General features: G+C 38.1%; 1 protein-coding gene across 6 annotated transcripts in view; it reads right to left on the bottom strand.

The window, feature by feature from the left end:
• Nucleotides 1-315: 315 nt before the first annotated feature.
• The window catches only part of LOC139980241 (acetyl-CoA carboxylase-like), a 55,742-nt gene continuing 41,853 nt past the window's right edge, over nt 316-14,204 (bottom strand). For all 6 annotated transcript variants that reach the window (XM_071991774.1, XM_071991775.1, XM_071991776.1 and 3 more), the window contains 19 exons: nt 13,638-13,905; nt 13,153-13,218; nt 12,711-12,785; nt 11,988-12,119; nt 11,405-11,542; nt 10,708-10,828; nt 9,550-9,647; nt 9,062-9,172; nt 8,485-8,628; nt 7,776-7,896; nt 7,423-7,516; nt 6,818-6,914; nt 6,288-6,423; nt 5,723-5,900; nt 4,939-5,084; nt 4,353-4,474; nt 3,379-3,549; nt 2,768-2,907; nt 316-2,016 (listed from right to left, as the gene is read on the bottom strand). In XM_071991774.1, coding sequence (XP_071847875.1) covers nt 1,887-2,016; nt 2,768-2,907; nt 3,379-3,549; nt 4,353-4,474; nt 4,939-5,084; nt 5,723-5,900; nt 6,288-6,423; nt 6,818-6,914; nt 7,423-7,516; nt 7,776-7,896; nt 8,485-8,628; nt 9,062-9,172; nt 9,550-9,647; nt 10,708-10,828; nt 11,405-11,542; nt 11,988-12,119; nt 12,711-12,785; nt 13,153-13,218; nt 13,638-13,905 — 2,488 coding nt within the window. In that variant the 3' untranslated portion in view covers nt 316-1,886. The remainder of the gene's footprint in view (nt 2,017-2,767; nt 2,908-3,378; nt 3,550-4,352; nt 4,475-4,938; nt 5,085-5,722; nt 5,901-6,287; nt 6,424-6,817; nt 6,915-7,422; nt 7,517-7,775; nt 7,897-8,484; nt 8,629-9,061; nt 9,173-9,549; nt 9,648-10,707; nt 10,829-11,404; nt 11,543-11,987; nt 12,120-12,710; nt 12,786-13,152; nt 13,219-13,637; nt 13,906-14,204) is intronic.

Raw genomic sequence — 14,204 nt, 5'->3', positions numbered from 1 at the left:
ATCAAAAGTGTTGTCCAATCCTCGCAGTTGCGTACGCCAGATTTAATAACCTTAACATTACCACCAGTCAATTTGGTAGTAAAAAATTGATCAAGTTAGAAATTAACTACTTAATTAATGTGTACTCATGCTTAAAGCACGTTTATGGTCCACTTATATTTACTCATTGCAGTGCACTTTCAGCTCTGAATTTTAAATTATGTATCACACATATATGTCCAATGGTGGAAGTAAAAGGGCAACCTTCGTCGATTTCTTTGCCCTCTGCTGGGCTGCAAGACGATAGATCCCAGGCCCATACCGAGGATTTTCTACGAGCTGGAGTCTTTCACAGAAGAGGTAGACAATTTTTGTTGAACACCATCCTGGGGAAGGGGTATCTATTTTATTTTATAAGAACAATAAATTATACCCTCCCTGAGAAAATGTGGACCTGTGAAAATTGAGGGTGGGTGGAGGGGACGGGGGGTGGATGTCACCCCCCTGGCCCGTCCAGTATTTTGGCCTGTATCCAAAGTTATCCAGTTGTTTGCAGGCATCTGTTCAGTAATGTGGTGAAAATCCAAGTGGGAGATGGTGGTTTTATTGTTACACTTTGTTATACATTATCTTTACTCCCGCACAATTCCATAATATGCTTGTACACCAAGTACCTCCCCATCCCCTCAAATCTCTTACAAGCACCTTTTGTGTGGCAGGTATGTATGGTTAAAGCATGACGAGAACACAGAATAAAAGGAACGACTACGTTAACCATGATACCACATACATATTTAAGACAGACCAAACATACACAAATAAGCACATATTCGGACACGGTCATGTGTAGGCATTTAAAAAAGCATGTTATTCCAAAAATAAAAAGGGGGGGGACATCATACCCATTTCGATGAGTACAGAGGTGGAAAAGTTCTTTCATAATTACCACTGTTTGTTTTACCAAACAGATGGAATTAAGGAGGCAATGCATTGTTTTTAACATGATTTTGTCTACAGAAAATGCAACATTTACACAGTTTGCACAGAGAAGATACTGACACTTAACATTTACACATTCACATAACAATAGCTGTCATCCATTCACACACGGCCACAATGAGGTACAGACACTCTGAACAGGAACGATATGAATTCTTACAGTAATATGTAAGAATTGCAACAGCAAAAATCACTTACATACAGTTAAAGTGACATTCTTGTAAACAAACAAATTCACTTTTACAGTTCACTTTTCTACGCTTTGCACTTTTTAACCTAAATAATGCTACTTTATTATTATTATTATTATTTGTATTTACACCTATAATGACTACTAAATAATCCAACCACCTCTAACCTGGGCAGTGGTCAGATGCATTTTCAACAGCATCACATTTGATTTTCACAACAACACTTAATAATCTGATAAATAATTAACACCTTTAACCTGAGATAACTTTGCCTACAAGTTTTAACTGTGCACGAGCTACTACCCATAAATTGTTGACATACTTATCCTGGTGAAATGAATGCAAAAACTGTGTATAAAAGCCACTTAAAAACTTACCAAACCTTGTCTTCATTAGTAAGATTTTCAGTAAAAACCAAAATATATAATTTATATCAGACCCTGTATAATTAGAAACATCGGGACACAAAATTAACCATAATGACATTCTCATTATCAGAACATTAGTGTCAACCTATTCTTTGCAAAGACACTCACTATTTGCAAAGTAGTATTAAATATTAATGCAAATTATTGCAATTTCTTTCGGTAAAACAAATAAAAGTTTCTTAAATGTATTAAGGTTACTGAACCTGTAGCACTTTATGACATTTGTCACTATTTAAAACAAAAAAAGTTGTTTAAAACTTTATGGTTCGGTGGAGTGGATGCATGAACGTCATGTCGGTAAATTGGAGGTTTCGTACGATGTTAGCACCTGTGCGGCCTCTGACCTTTGACTGCTGGTCAGGACTTGACCAATGGCCATGATGGTGTCAAAGGCCACATCTGGGTTCTTTGATATCATCCTACAAAAGAAAGTTGAAAAATAATCGAAAAGTGGAAATTTATGGTATTAACCAAGAAGAGTTCTATTCTTGTAAATCATCACTCTGTCGAGTGAATAAAAACTTAAAAGTACCTATCTAGCATTTTATTTTGTGCCCCGTAGAAAGGGTCCATCTGGACCATTTTTGCGAAGGAAATAGTGCCCGGCCAGAAACTTCAAAACATGTCGGCAACGATTTTATAGGTTATTTGGTCCCTCAATCAAAAATGCAAAAGGAAAGCGAAAGTTGTCTATGAATTTTTCAAACTAGGCGATGCTTACAACCTGAAAACTATTACAGGGACAACATTTTACAGGAAATGAAGAACGGTATAGTTTGTCTGTCCGGACGTAGTTTCCTTGTAATATCATGTCGGGCTGCGACACCATCTACGGGACGACAAGGTATAATGTCTGAAAGTGTTTAGCTTTGAACCTCAAGGGTCCAAATAAACATGGGGGTTGCACATCACAGAACAATCCTCATTTTCTTTACCTCAAATGGTCTTTTCATATTTAAAAGATTCAAATGTTATTTCTATTACAATTCGAGTTGAATGCAACACAACGAACTACCTTTGAGCCATCTGATGTTGTCAACATATAATGGATGGATGATTTTTCTCACAATATTACTAAACTACAGATTCTAATATTCTTATTATCATACTCACAGCCAAGACATCAACCTTACTTAAGAAAAGAAAAAATCTAAAAGATAAAACACTTACTCAGATATCTGCTGTTTAATGTGATTTTTCTTCAGTGCTGTGATATTTTCTGTCAAGAATGACTTTCCTGTTTTGGTCTCCAGTTCCTCTTGTTCCAAGAACCATTTGGTGACTGCCTGATTGTCATCCCAGAGATAACCCTGGTATAAAGAAACAAAACAGAAATGGCAATTGAAATAAGAAAAAGCTAAAGAGAAAAGGACACAAACAAACTCAAATGAATTATACATCTTTTTTTTTCTTTGCTTCATACTTAAAGATATGGGCATTGACATTGGGGGAAGGGGAGGAGGAAGGGGAAAGCTTTGAAATCCTTTGGAGGAGGTGCATTTTGTCCTCCTGTTTGTAGACCTATTCCTTTAATAATGATGGCACCCAGTCACATTCCACGTCAGTTAAAATGTCTCCCCGACTGAAAAACAAATCGACGCACATGATCAGAGAGACAATTTGGGGTGAGAGGATGGATATGGTTCCAGTCTGGGTTGAGAGGATGGATATCGTTCCAGTCTGTGGTGGGAGGATGGACATTGTTCCAGTCTGGGGTGAGAGGATGGATATTGTTCCAATCTGTGTTTTACATGGATTGCATTGTCGTATTTTGGACTTACAGTGACTGAGCCTTGATCCTCTGCAAACCATCTTCTGAGCATGGAACCGATTTCTCCAAACGAGAGATTTTCGTTGACAGCCCTGATGCTGGCCTTGGCCGCGTTCTCCAGTAGTAGCCTGCGAAGACGCCAGTACAGGACGGTGCGAGATGTCTTCCAATGTAAAATGTCCTGGGTTAGTGGTATAAGGGGAGCAAAACCAAAGAATTGATGTAAATGAGATTGAGGTAGTTGAAACTCTCCCAAGAGGTAGGTGACTAAAATACTTGTCATCTTTTGTCAATAGAAGCCTTTGTTAGATAAGACCCTATTGACAAGGTTGATAGCACAATGTTTATTCACACAGCACATTAATTGACTTCCTCCTAGAGAACACTACCTCTGCATACTATCCTGTTACTATCATGTTATTTATTTATACCTCAAATTGATTTGAAACCCTTTGGCAGAGGATATATATATATCAAGCATTTAAAATAATCCCAATTGCAAATTGTCAAAATGTTGCGTTTCCCAAACAGACAGTGATTTGCGTGGCCCATACCATGCAAAGATATTCAGTACAGAGCCAAGGAAGGTATGGCTCGATGTTTTACTGTTCCAAATAAATCATCCCTCCTGGAGTTAAAGAGGAAATGCTTTTTGTGATCTGGATTCTTCACAGATGTACACTATAGGTGAGAAGATATTGATGAGACATTTGGCACTCCCCTGGATGATGCTGATGTTCTCCCTACCCTGCCCCTACCTGCCCCCCCAATAAAGAGAAGATATGACTAAAGCTTTCAGCTCAAATACTCATTGCATTTGCCTTTAGAGAAAGTTCCCTTTTGAAGGGTAGTCAAGCCTCCAGGGTATGGTTCACCATGACTATGCAATACCTTTATTCCAGGAGATACATAGGCCAGTTACCCCTCTACTTGAGTTCCTCCCCCCCCCTCCCCTCTCTCTTGCATCACACTTCTTCAACTTACATGAATGACTCCAAGTTCTTGCATTCTACCAGCTTTATCGTGAAGGTCGGCAAAGTGAGCTGCTACAGTGTGATAGATCGGTAGTAAAGCTTCTTCTCTCTGTTTGATCTTCTTATCCACGTCTGACAAGAGACATACAAAAAACAACAACGCTCTTTCAAAAATCGAACACACAAAGCAATGACAATTTAAAGAGCAGCTACTTTCAAATACTGCTCTTGATTATTTGCAAGATGGTTTGTGAAGAGATTTGATTGACTTTACATCTACATCTGTGAAAAACCAGGTCTCAACAACTCAATGCATATTTCACGTTTAATTTCTGATAATCTTTTTAACAATATTTCATTCCTATTTTTTGCACCACTCTACTCTACAAGGTCTTACAACCTGACGTAACCGAGAGGACAAGAGGTGTGTGATATGGTTTGGAAAATTAACCAGCTGATCAGCTTCACAGTGTTCCACCTGGAAATTCTCTGGATTTATCTTTGATTTTTAAAGTTTTTGAGAGCTTCGTTATTTACATTGGCTACTACTACTGCTGGTTAACTATTTATACTATTCTTGCAGTTTGCTCACTCACTTTTCTTTTCCTTTGTAGAGAGTTTACCGCCGTCGACCTTCTCTTGGAGTTCTTTCAGTTTGGGATCGAGTCGATGCATCAGTTTCAACTGATCCTTCTTACGGAATTTGATCTGCACCATCCCCTCGGGTTCCAGAACGCCACCCCTGCGTACGAAAACACGAAAGGTGATGAAAGAAAATGTCTTGTGATGTCTGAAGATTTTAGAGTTATATTTAAATGCTAGGTAGATAGACACAGAGAGAATCAGTTATGGACTTGATCCTGCTACCAGAGGAAATTGTCTTTTCAATACTTGTAAAATTCTTCCCAAAATGCATGCATGTTAGTAAAGTGAAAATTATTCATTCACATTGTAGTACATTTCATGAAATATTAATACAGCTATAACTTTAGAAAAATAATGGTTCCTTACCTCTTAAACCTACCTGTAAAGTCTTAAAAATCAGTTATTTATAAATAGTTAAACTTGTATGCAGAGCCTACACCCCACCTTCCTTGAACTGTGTTTTTTCTATCCATATGTGAGAGTAGAGTAGTATCACAGAAAAACTGTCCTAGGAATTAATAGAGCTAAGTCCAAATCAATTACCCCTTTGCATTATTAAGTGGTGAGTAGAATTGAAGTGTGAGGACAAAGCCCCTAGTACAAGTATTAGTACATGAAATTGACCTTCTCTGTGTAAAAGTGCGACGTCTCGTGTACGAGTACCAGTAAATACAAATTGGGTACAGACTCGGGTAAGACTTGGGTACTGTAAGTCTGGTGGTGAGGGGTACTTACCTACTGTCGATATCTGCATAGAGTTCCATGTATTGAGGGTTGATTTTGTGGTCAACCACTGCCCAAGAACCACCCCTCAGCTCCCCACATGGAGGTATGTAGACTAGTACCGGCTGAGTGTACGCACAGAGAGCATCCACGATGTAAGCACCGTACTTGAGAACCTGCTCGTACATGTCTGAAATAGAAAGGACAGAATTGGATCACACACACGGCAAGATGGCGGAAAGATTACATCGGCGAGATCAACGGATGAAGAGGCGCAGGAAAGAGAAAATAATTGGTAATTCACAAAAGTTTTACTAAAGGATGAAGAACACAGATTGCAAGATCATAAGAAAATATGAAAGGAGGAGAAGTTGTGAATTAAGGATTAACAATAACATAGGGTTGGGGGGGGGGGCGTACATCTAAGATATGGGACAAGGTCGAAAGGATAAATTGATTGGTTTATAATAAAGCAGCAACAGTGTTGCCCCTGTTAATTCTTGGATCCCAGTTTACTCTACTGGCTGGGTTAACACCGATGATAAACATAAACAAGAAATTGGTCTCAATGACTCACCTTTCATTCCTCCAGAGAATCCCCTCCAATTGGCAAATATAATCAGAGGAAGCTTCTCTTTGTTGAAATCCCTGATGGCCTGAGCTGTCTTGTAGGAAGAATCGGGAAACCAGACCATACCAGCCTGGGATATCGACTGGAGGGAAAAATAGATCAAAACATATGAAAGTATGCTAATGACCTTCAGGATAAGGGTGCGTGGTAGTCCTAACTAGAAGTGGCGGGGAGGAATGAGGGAATGGCAGGATTTGGGGGATGGGGGCAGCTATAGTAGCATGTTAAGGTATTAAATAAACAGATTCTTTCAATTCTATTTGAAGCCAATCAATTCTAGTTACATTTAAAACATGGTAACAAGGAATTACTGGGACAAGAATTAGTTTGGATAACAGTGATGAACTTCTACAAAAGAATATAAAGTTTGTTATAGCTCATTCATTCATTCCATTCAGGGGAAGTAAAGATTGACAATAACGAATAAATTTATGTACAAAATGGTGGAACAGAACACTGGAAGAAAACTCAAATACCTTGGCCTCTGAGTCAGGATTTCCAGGATCAGCAGGAATATCCAAATTGACTGTCCTAGTTTCAGCTGCGATGACTCCAACCGGTATACCCCCTAACCTGAAATTAATGGTGGGAAACAAGAGATATGACAGTATAATCTGAATGCATCAATGTAAGAATGACAGAATGAAAGAAGGAATGATTAGACTGACATTTGTTACTATCTAATGCAACTAGTTTCATTAATTTATCAAAGTGCATTGCACAAAAAGTTTCACAGAGCTCCACAATTTGTCCAGATATTGGAACGTTTATCTACAGTATTCAGAGTATACCCATGTCTATAGTGCAAGCTAGTGTTTAATTATTCTGAGCATCCAATCCAAGAGGTGGGGGTCTGGTGCATTGTGGCCAAGTTCTCATGGAAAAGTTTGCAGACTTCTGTTTAAGGACATCATCTTCCAAACTGACATTTTCATGATTTCTTATTATCAAAAACCTCTCTTATGTTAATACACATTTCAGAGTATGGGGGCAACCATGACTGACAGACCACCTGCTTGGTGTAATTCCTAGCCATTAGAGAAAAGATTAGAGAAAAGCAAAAAAATAAGCAACAAAGTACCTCGCTCTTCCAGTAACTACAGTAGCTGCCCATGGTGCCATAATCTCTAAGAACGAGCCACGATCGAAGAACCCACTCTGCCATTTTTTGGTCTCTGAAAAATGATTGAGAATGAATTTTATTTATAAATGAAAACAGATCAAATGCTTGATTACATGGTTGACTTGTGCTGCTGGTCATGAAACATGTTTCCCAAGCTCGTGGCAAACCCTGCAGGTTTCCATACTTCACAGTGTTAATAAGTTATGAAAATGTACCCAAGGATAACAAAGTTTTGAGATGAGTGGCTCACTACTATTAAAACTAATTTTTGCTGTTTTCCCAAGTTTTTTTAAACCCTACAGATATCTAACCTGGATAAAGTCTTCCTGCGAGCATGTGTCTGGGATCATACGGCGTCTTGGTCGGTTGGAATTCAATCTCTCGCTCAACTGGATCCAACGTAGGCATACATGGGAGAGGAGACTCTTGAGTCTGTAAAGAAAAATAAGAATTATGGAGAAAAGATGAAGATAAGAATTATGGAGACAAGATGAAGGAAACTGACATAGCAAGGTTATGAGATAGTTATAAAGAATTTTTATCTGCTAGGTACTTTTAACCTGAATTACTAGATATTTCCAGATAAACTCCAGCCTGTATTTGTTCATTACATGACATAATGCTGAAGTAGTAGCGATAAACAGGCTGACTTTACTATTAACTTTCAGCCGTTGAAGAGCCTGATTCAGTCTCACTGACAATTATGTCATCAGCTCCCATTTTGTCAACTCACATTTTGAAGTTTTATATTTTATCCAGTTAAATACATTATGTCTGTTTTCTGTGCGTGTTTTTGTCCCTTCTGTTACTGTTACTTGTCATTTAGCCTTTGAAGAAGATCCTGCTAGGATTGAAACTTCAGGCCAACTTACTTTTAAACAAATATATTATGAAAATGAGATATTATTGTTCCCCAGCCTATATTTTCTAGACCCCCAAATTTTCCAGAGAACTGTGGGTTGCATTCTCCTCCCCCCTGACCCCCCTCCCCAGGACATGTCTTTCATCAGGTCTGCTTACCTTTGGCATATAAGACAACCACCTCAGCAGTAGGTATATACCATGGTAGTCGTCTTTAGATATACCATGCGTCACACCATTATTGTGCATTATCTGTATACCACCAAGCTGGTTGTTGGATGTGTACACCTCACGACCCAACACCTAAAAACAGGAAAAGAAAAATCCAATTGTTACAATTCCTATTGTTCTTGTTAAACAAATGCTGGAATACTTGTGTTTTCTTGGTATCATCTAGAACAGATAAATTAAAGCCACAGCGAACTATTCTAATGTGTGTCACACTTTGGTTGAAATTGTGTAGGCCTACATTCGGAACATTAAAACACCAGAGTATGTTTTAAGCCAGTAATATGCAACAACCAGATTGCATATCTACCAGAGATGGTACCAGTAAACCTGTGAGCAAATTAGGCTGTCAAAGTGTCCAATGAGTAAGAATATTTGTGTGGGAAATGAGATGTTTTTTTTTACTTGTATTGATCTAGTGGCTGAGGTACTGTGATCATATTGAATCAAATGACTTTGAAACACATGTTGGGTTCACAATTGAACAAAAAGCAGTTGTTAGCATTACCTTATTGAGAGCAGCTGCACCGGTCAGTATAATGTGGGAATTTTCCACCTGGACGATTCGTTGACCCAGACGAAGTAAGTAGGAACCGATACCAACGGCTCTGCAAGTGACCTGTCCAAAATGGAAACATGCCCGGTAAGAAATAAAAGTCAAACAACAACGAGCAGCCTTCGAAGAGGATTGGGGGAGACCTAAAATCAATTTTAAAATTTAGTTGCATTATATCTATGTACAGTCTCATTCTCACAGATGATAACTTTTAGCCTTGGAATGCCAAATGGGACAAAATTTCAGTGGCTCGATTTGCAAGGGTTAATAAGAATCTTAAAAGCATTGATCCATCCATCACTGGCACTTTGAAAAGAAGTCCATGCCACTAACATCAAACAAATAATTATAGGAACCACCAGAAACATGTTCAGATCAGACAAGATCTAGTGTTTTTTTGGTTAGTTTGTGTCAGACCAAGAGCAATTGATCTCCTTTACCATGTTCAGAGTGATGATCTCGTTATAAGCACGAGATGTCTCTCCTGCGATCAGACCACTTCCGCTCAGGTTTTCTACACCAAGCCCTCCATCTTTGCCTGTGAAGGAAACACATACAGATGACATTCAATACATGTGAAACAACATGACAACAATTATTAAAATCTGTAAACCATAGAATGGAAATACCCTCCTTTAATTTGTCAACAAAGTATCTTTAAAATGAAACAACTGTGTCGAAGGAGGTAAGATGTTTTATCTCAATATTAGGCAGAAAGTAATTCCACAGAATACCGAGGGGTTGAGAGAATTGACAGTCATCATTATGTAAACTTGCTCAACTTTTTATTGAGGACCAACCTATAAAAAAGAATCCATGATATATAATAACTAGAGAACATCACTTAATACCATTATCTTAACACACAGGTGTTCAATTAACATAACAATTTCACTACCACATCAAATATAATAACAATAATTACCAGCATTCCCTAGTTACCATAGCAACATTCAAGAAATTATCATTCCACATAGTCCTATAAGGGGGTCTATAATTATTTATCACTTTCATTCCAACCGATCAAGAGTAATAATTGTACAAAAACAACCATTATTGTGTGGTTTGTTTAAACAATGATGGCTTGCAAGTGATACCATCCATTTCTTATCTTGCATATTAATATTGATACAGTGTACAAATTTATACTAAGAAAATGCCAAATTTGGTGGTTTCTTTCACTCTCACAAAAAGTTTAATCTTCTTTTCCAATTATTCATTTTAAATAAATCAAATAATAAAATGAGTGGACACTGGTTTGACCCAAAGCTCAAGCCTACTATTATAGGCTTGTTATGCATTTTTTTTTCTTTCCTTGCTACTATCGTGTAGTAAATAGTCATGCAACTTTGACAATGTACACTTGTGCCAAAAATTTTGGCCCGTTCTCAGAGATTAAGCGAACGCTAAAATCAACCAAGAGATCGGTGTCCATCAAAACCAATCCCACCAAAGCATTTACCCCGACAATTGCACAAGCAGATTTGTTTTTGAAAAATATGTACAAATCATCATGGTTGTGTGATTATTTAATACACAGACAAAACATGTTTGAAGAGTTGGGGGATTGGTTAATAATTCACGTAACAATCTCTCACCGATGATGTCTGTGATTTTATATCTGTGCTCCCCTCCATCCTCAATGTGCTCTCCACGAATGGAATTGGAAGCTGTCAACTTCTTGTAATTCTCTGGGGTGACATACAGATATTTGAACCCCTGAAAATAAAAAAAGACATCGTTTCATTGCAAGCTTCCAGATGCCACAATTCACAGTTAACTAAGAGATTAGTCGACACAAGTTAATTGAGTCTGTAACACACTGCTGTATAATCGGTATATTAAAGATGCTACAAGACTTCATTATCATTAATCCCTGAGAAAGGAGTTAGCAGCAGGATATCAAATGTCCAAAAGTAAGTTGTGATATCTGATAAAATGTTTGATAAAGTATTTTTTATTTTAGTTGTCGTTTTGATCTACAGCATTTCGATGATTTGGATATTTATGAGTTATTCTTACTTGAAAGGTCAACGTTGAGCATGCATCTAAAGGCCAGCCCATCTAGCTGAACGAAAGAAATCCTGTGTGCTACTCTACAGGGAATAATATACCCAGTATCGCAACGCAAAAAGACTTTCCCCACAAAAATGGTCAAAATTGATATACAAGTGCAGAGATGTATAGCAGCTTCCCTACACTGTTACCATGTAGTATTTTTTACGAGAGATGACATTCACAGCTTTCCAAACTGCTACATTGAATTATTTATTTCCTGCTTTTTTAAGTACAGACCTTGTCCATTTGGGTAGTATCCTCCCAGGCCACCTCTAAGACTGTCTTGACTTCTTCAGCCAGCCCCATCCTGGCTCCACTGTTAGCAGAGAGGTAAATGCAAGGAATCTTATGCTCCCTGGCAAGCTTGGATGCTTTCTATATTCAAATAGAAGAAGAGAAAGAGAGCAGATAATTAGGCAACCTTTTTCAACCAAGTGCGGCCACTCTCATTCATGTTGATGTATACAAAATGATAAGAAATGTTGATTCTACATTCATAACACCACCCCCCGTCCCCCCCCCCCTTTATCAAATCTAGAATAAACTTGAGACTGGGATATTGGAGCGATGGCAGAGCCCATTTTGAAATGAAACGGGTAGCTGAGACCAAGCTTGTACTTATCTTACAAAAGTCAAAACCAAAACAGAGAACTGAGAAACAATTTTAATAATTATAGTCAGACATCATTACCCTTTTTTCATATTTTGATTTGCTTTCATTTAAAGTTTTCCAATGCAATGTTTTAGAATTAGCCCCCCCAAAAAAAACCACTTCCACCCCCCCCCCCAAAGATGCTGTGGTCCCTGGTGAATAGTTTACCTCGTACAGGTCATCTTCGTCCGTTCCGAAGGTACCGATCCTGTAGGTGATATCATTGGCTATAACCACCACATCTCTTCCATCGGGGTACTCTGGGGTGAAGAATGTAAACTTCCAGGCCACCATACCAATCTGAAAAGATGAACAGGAAAAAACTCAAAATATATGGTGGTCAATATTAAAAGAGGGTAAAAAGACGATTGGTGAATCATAGAATTGTAAAAAGGGCAAATAAAATACTTTAAAATTATTAACATACTGCTTTGTTGATTGCATTGGCCACACTTTTGCCACAATTTACAGGTTTAGTTCAGTTTGGAATACTTCAAATTTGGAAGACCGCTTCGGGTGAGAATTGGTGGGTGGGAAGGTGGATTTCTCCTGAAAACCCACCTTACTTTAGCGGGTCAGGGCTCGAAGCAACAACTTCCCAGATGCTAGGTTTGATCGCCTCTAACACCACTGCCCTCCATCCACTCGACCATAACACTATTCTTTCTTTTAGTCTTATTTGGGGAAGATTTCTTGGAGAGAAATTGCGAGAATTCTCAGAACTAACAACTTGCAAAACTCTCCCTCCCTATCTGTTAAAAATGGTTCCCTTATTTTCACATGAGTTGATGTTGAATACAATGTCATGATGCAGGAATAGTTCTATCCACAGCTGGATGGCAATAAAAAAATGACAAAAATGGAATCGAAAACTTAATCTGATGCCCTTACCGTGTTTTCTCCATGCATTCTGTTCATGCTGACCAATTTCCCGTTTGTATCGAGGACCAATTCATTGCCACGAATCTGGAAAGAGAACAGACACAAAACACAAGAAATAAATACCTTTCGATGAAGCTTTAAAATGACTGTATTGGGCAGGCTTGTCACTTACAAGGATTTGACAATAACTCAAATCAAAATGGCAGTTGATCCAACTTTTCAGGTGAATCTTAATAAAGAATGATGAATTATTCCTTTCCTAGTTCCTAGTGCTCTGTGGTTCATTCAAAAACAACAAAAGTTTTGAAATCTTAACCTGATGGTTACTTGTAACACCACTTCTTGTCTTGAATGTGTTTTAGGTTTATTAAAAAAAAAGTTATTTTACTTCCACTGTGTTTGAAACAAACTTATCCACTCAGCAAAAAGAATGTTAGTGATCTATCCTTACCACATCAGCAGGTATTTCCATAAGTGGAAAGAGGCTCTTGTGCTCCCTCCATAGCTTTTCCAGGTTCTGTATGTAGAAAAAAAACAGTAAAAGAACATCAGTGATTACAAATAAGACATTTGCAACCTCTGGTAACTTCTTGATATATTCTTATGACATATTTTTATGTCACATACCTCATATTGCCATTTACAATATCAGTCACCCTTCAAATACCAGATTCATTCATAAACATTTCAGCTTTAAACTGAAAATGCTTACCAGGATGTCATTTTTCACCTTCCAATGCAGACCTATGCATGGTACTGATATTGTCTTACCTACATTCAATACCTTCCTTCTGTCTGTTCAAGACAGTTATCATTTTTTGGGACAACTTTGTGAAATAAAACTGCATGCCATGACTATATAGTGGTACAGTCCAAAGAAACCTATTTCTGAAGATCATAATGACTACATTTCCCCTCCTTTAGTAATGGTCTGACCTGTTTAAACATGTCTGGAAAGTCGTATGCATAAGTGGTCCCCATGGTTTGGGCCTGGTATCGTTTCAGCTGTAGGTGGTCCTTGGTGATGTAAGGGTTGTTGATAAACCGTCCATGCAAGGGACCTTCCCTCTGTCCATAGGAGATAAACTTGACCTGTTGAGTGACAGGGTCAACCTCTTCCTGATATGTACTGATGTCAAGATTGTAACCTGATTCGTTGGTTACAAATACCCTGAAGGCTACAGGCCTGTCCTCATTAGGTAACCTGGAAGATGATAAACGAGAATAGCGAATAATATATTCATGGACAGTGATTGGGTCTCTGAATTCAAATTGACTCATACTGTGAGAATGTCTGATGGGTTTAAAGATAGCATAATTACATTTAAAGATAGCATAAGCACATAGGCAGTAAGTCTGGGTAATTTGAGGATATCCCAAAGAAAGCATGGCAGAGATTTGGATTTCAATGGGTTTATTTAATGATCACACATACAGTAATTCACAGAACACACACACCCACGCACGCATTCACAGAACACACCATTGTTTGCACTTTCGCCA

The sequence above is a fragment of the Apostichopus japonicus genome, chromosome 14, assembly GCF_037975245.1.
Source record: "Apostichopus japonicus isolate 1M-3 chromosome 14, ASM3797524v1, whole genome shotgun sequence".
NCBI lineage: Eukaryota > Metazoa > Echinodermata > Holothuroidea > Aspidochirotida > Stichopodidae > Apostichopus > Apostichopus japonicus.
The sequence above is the reverse complement of the archived record's forward strand: the minus strand, read 5'-3'. Positions and strand labels throughout refer to the sequence as shown.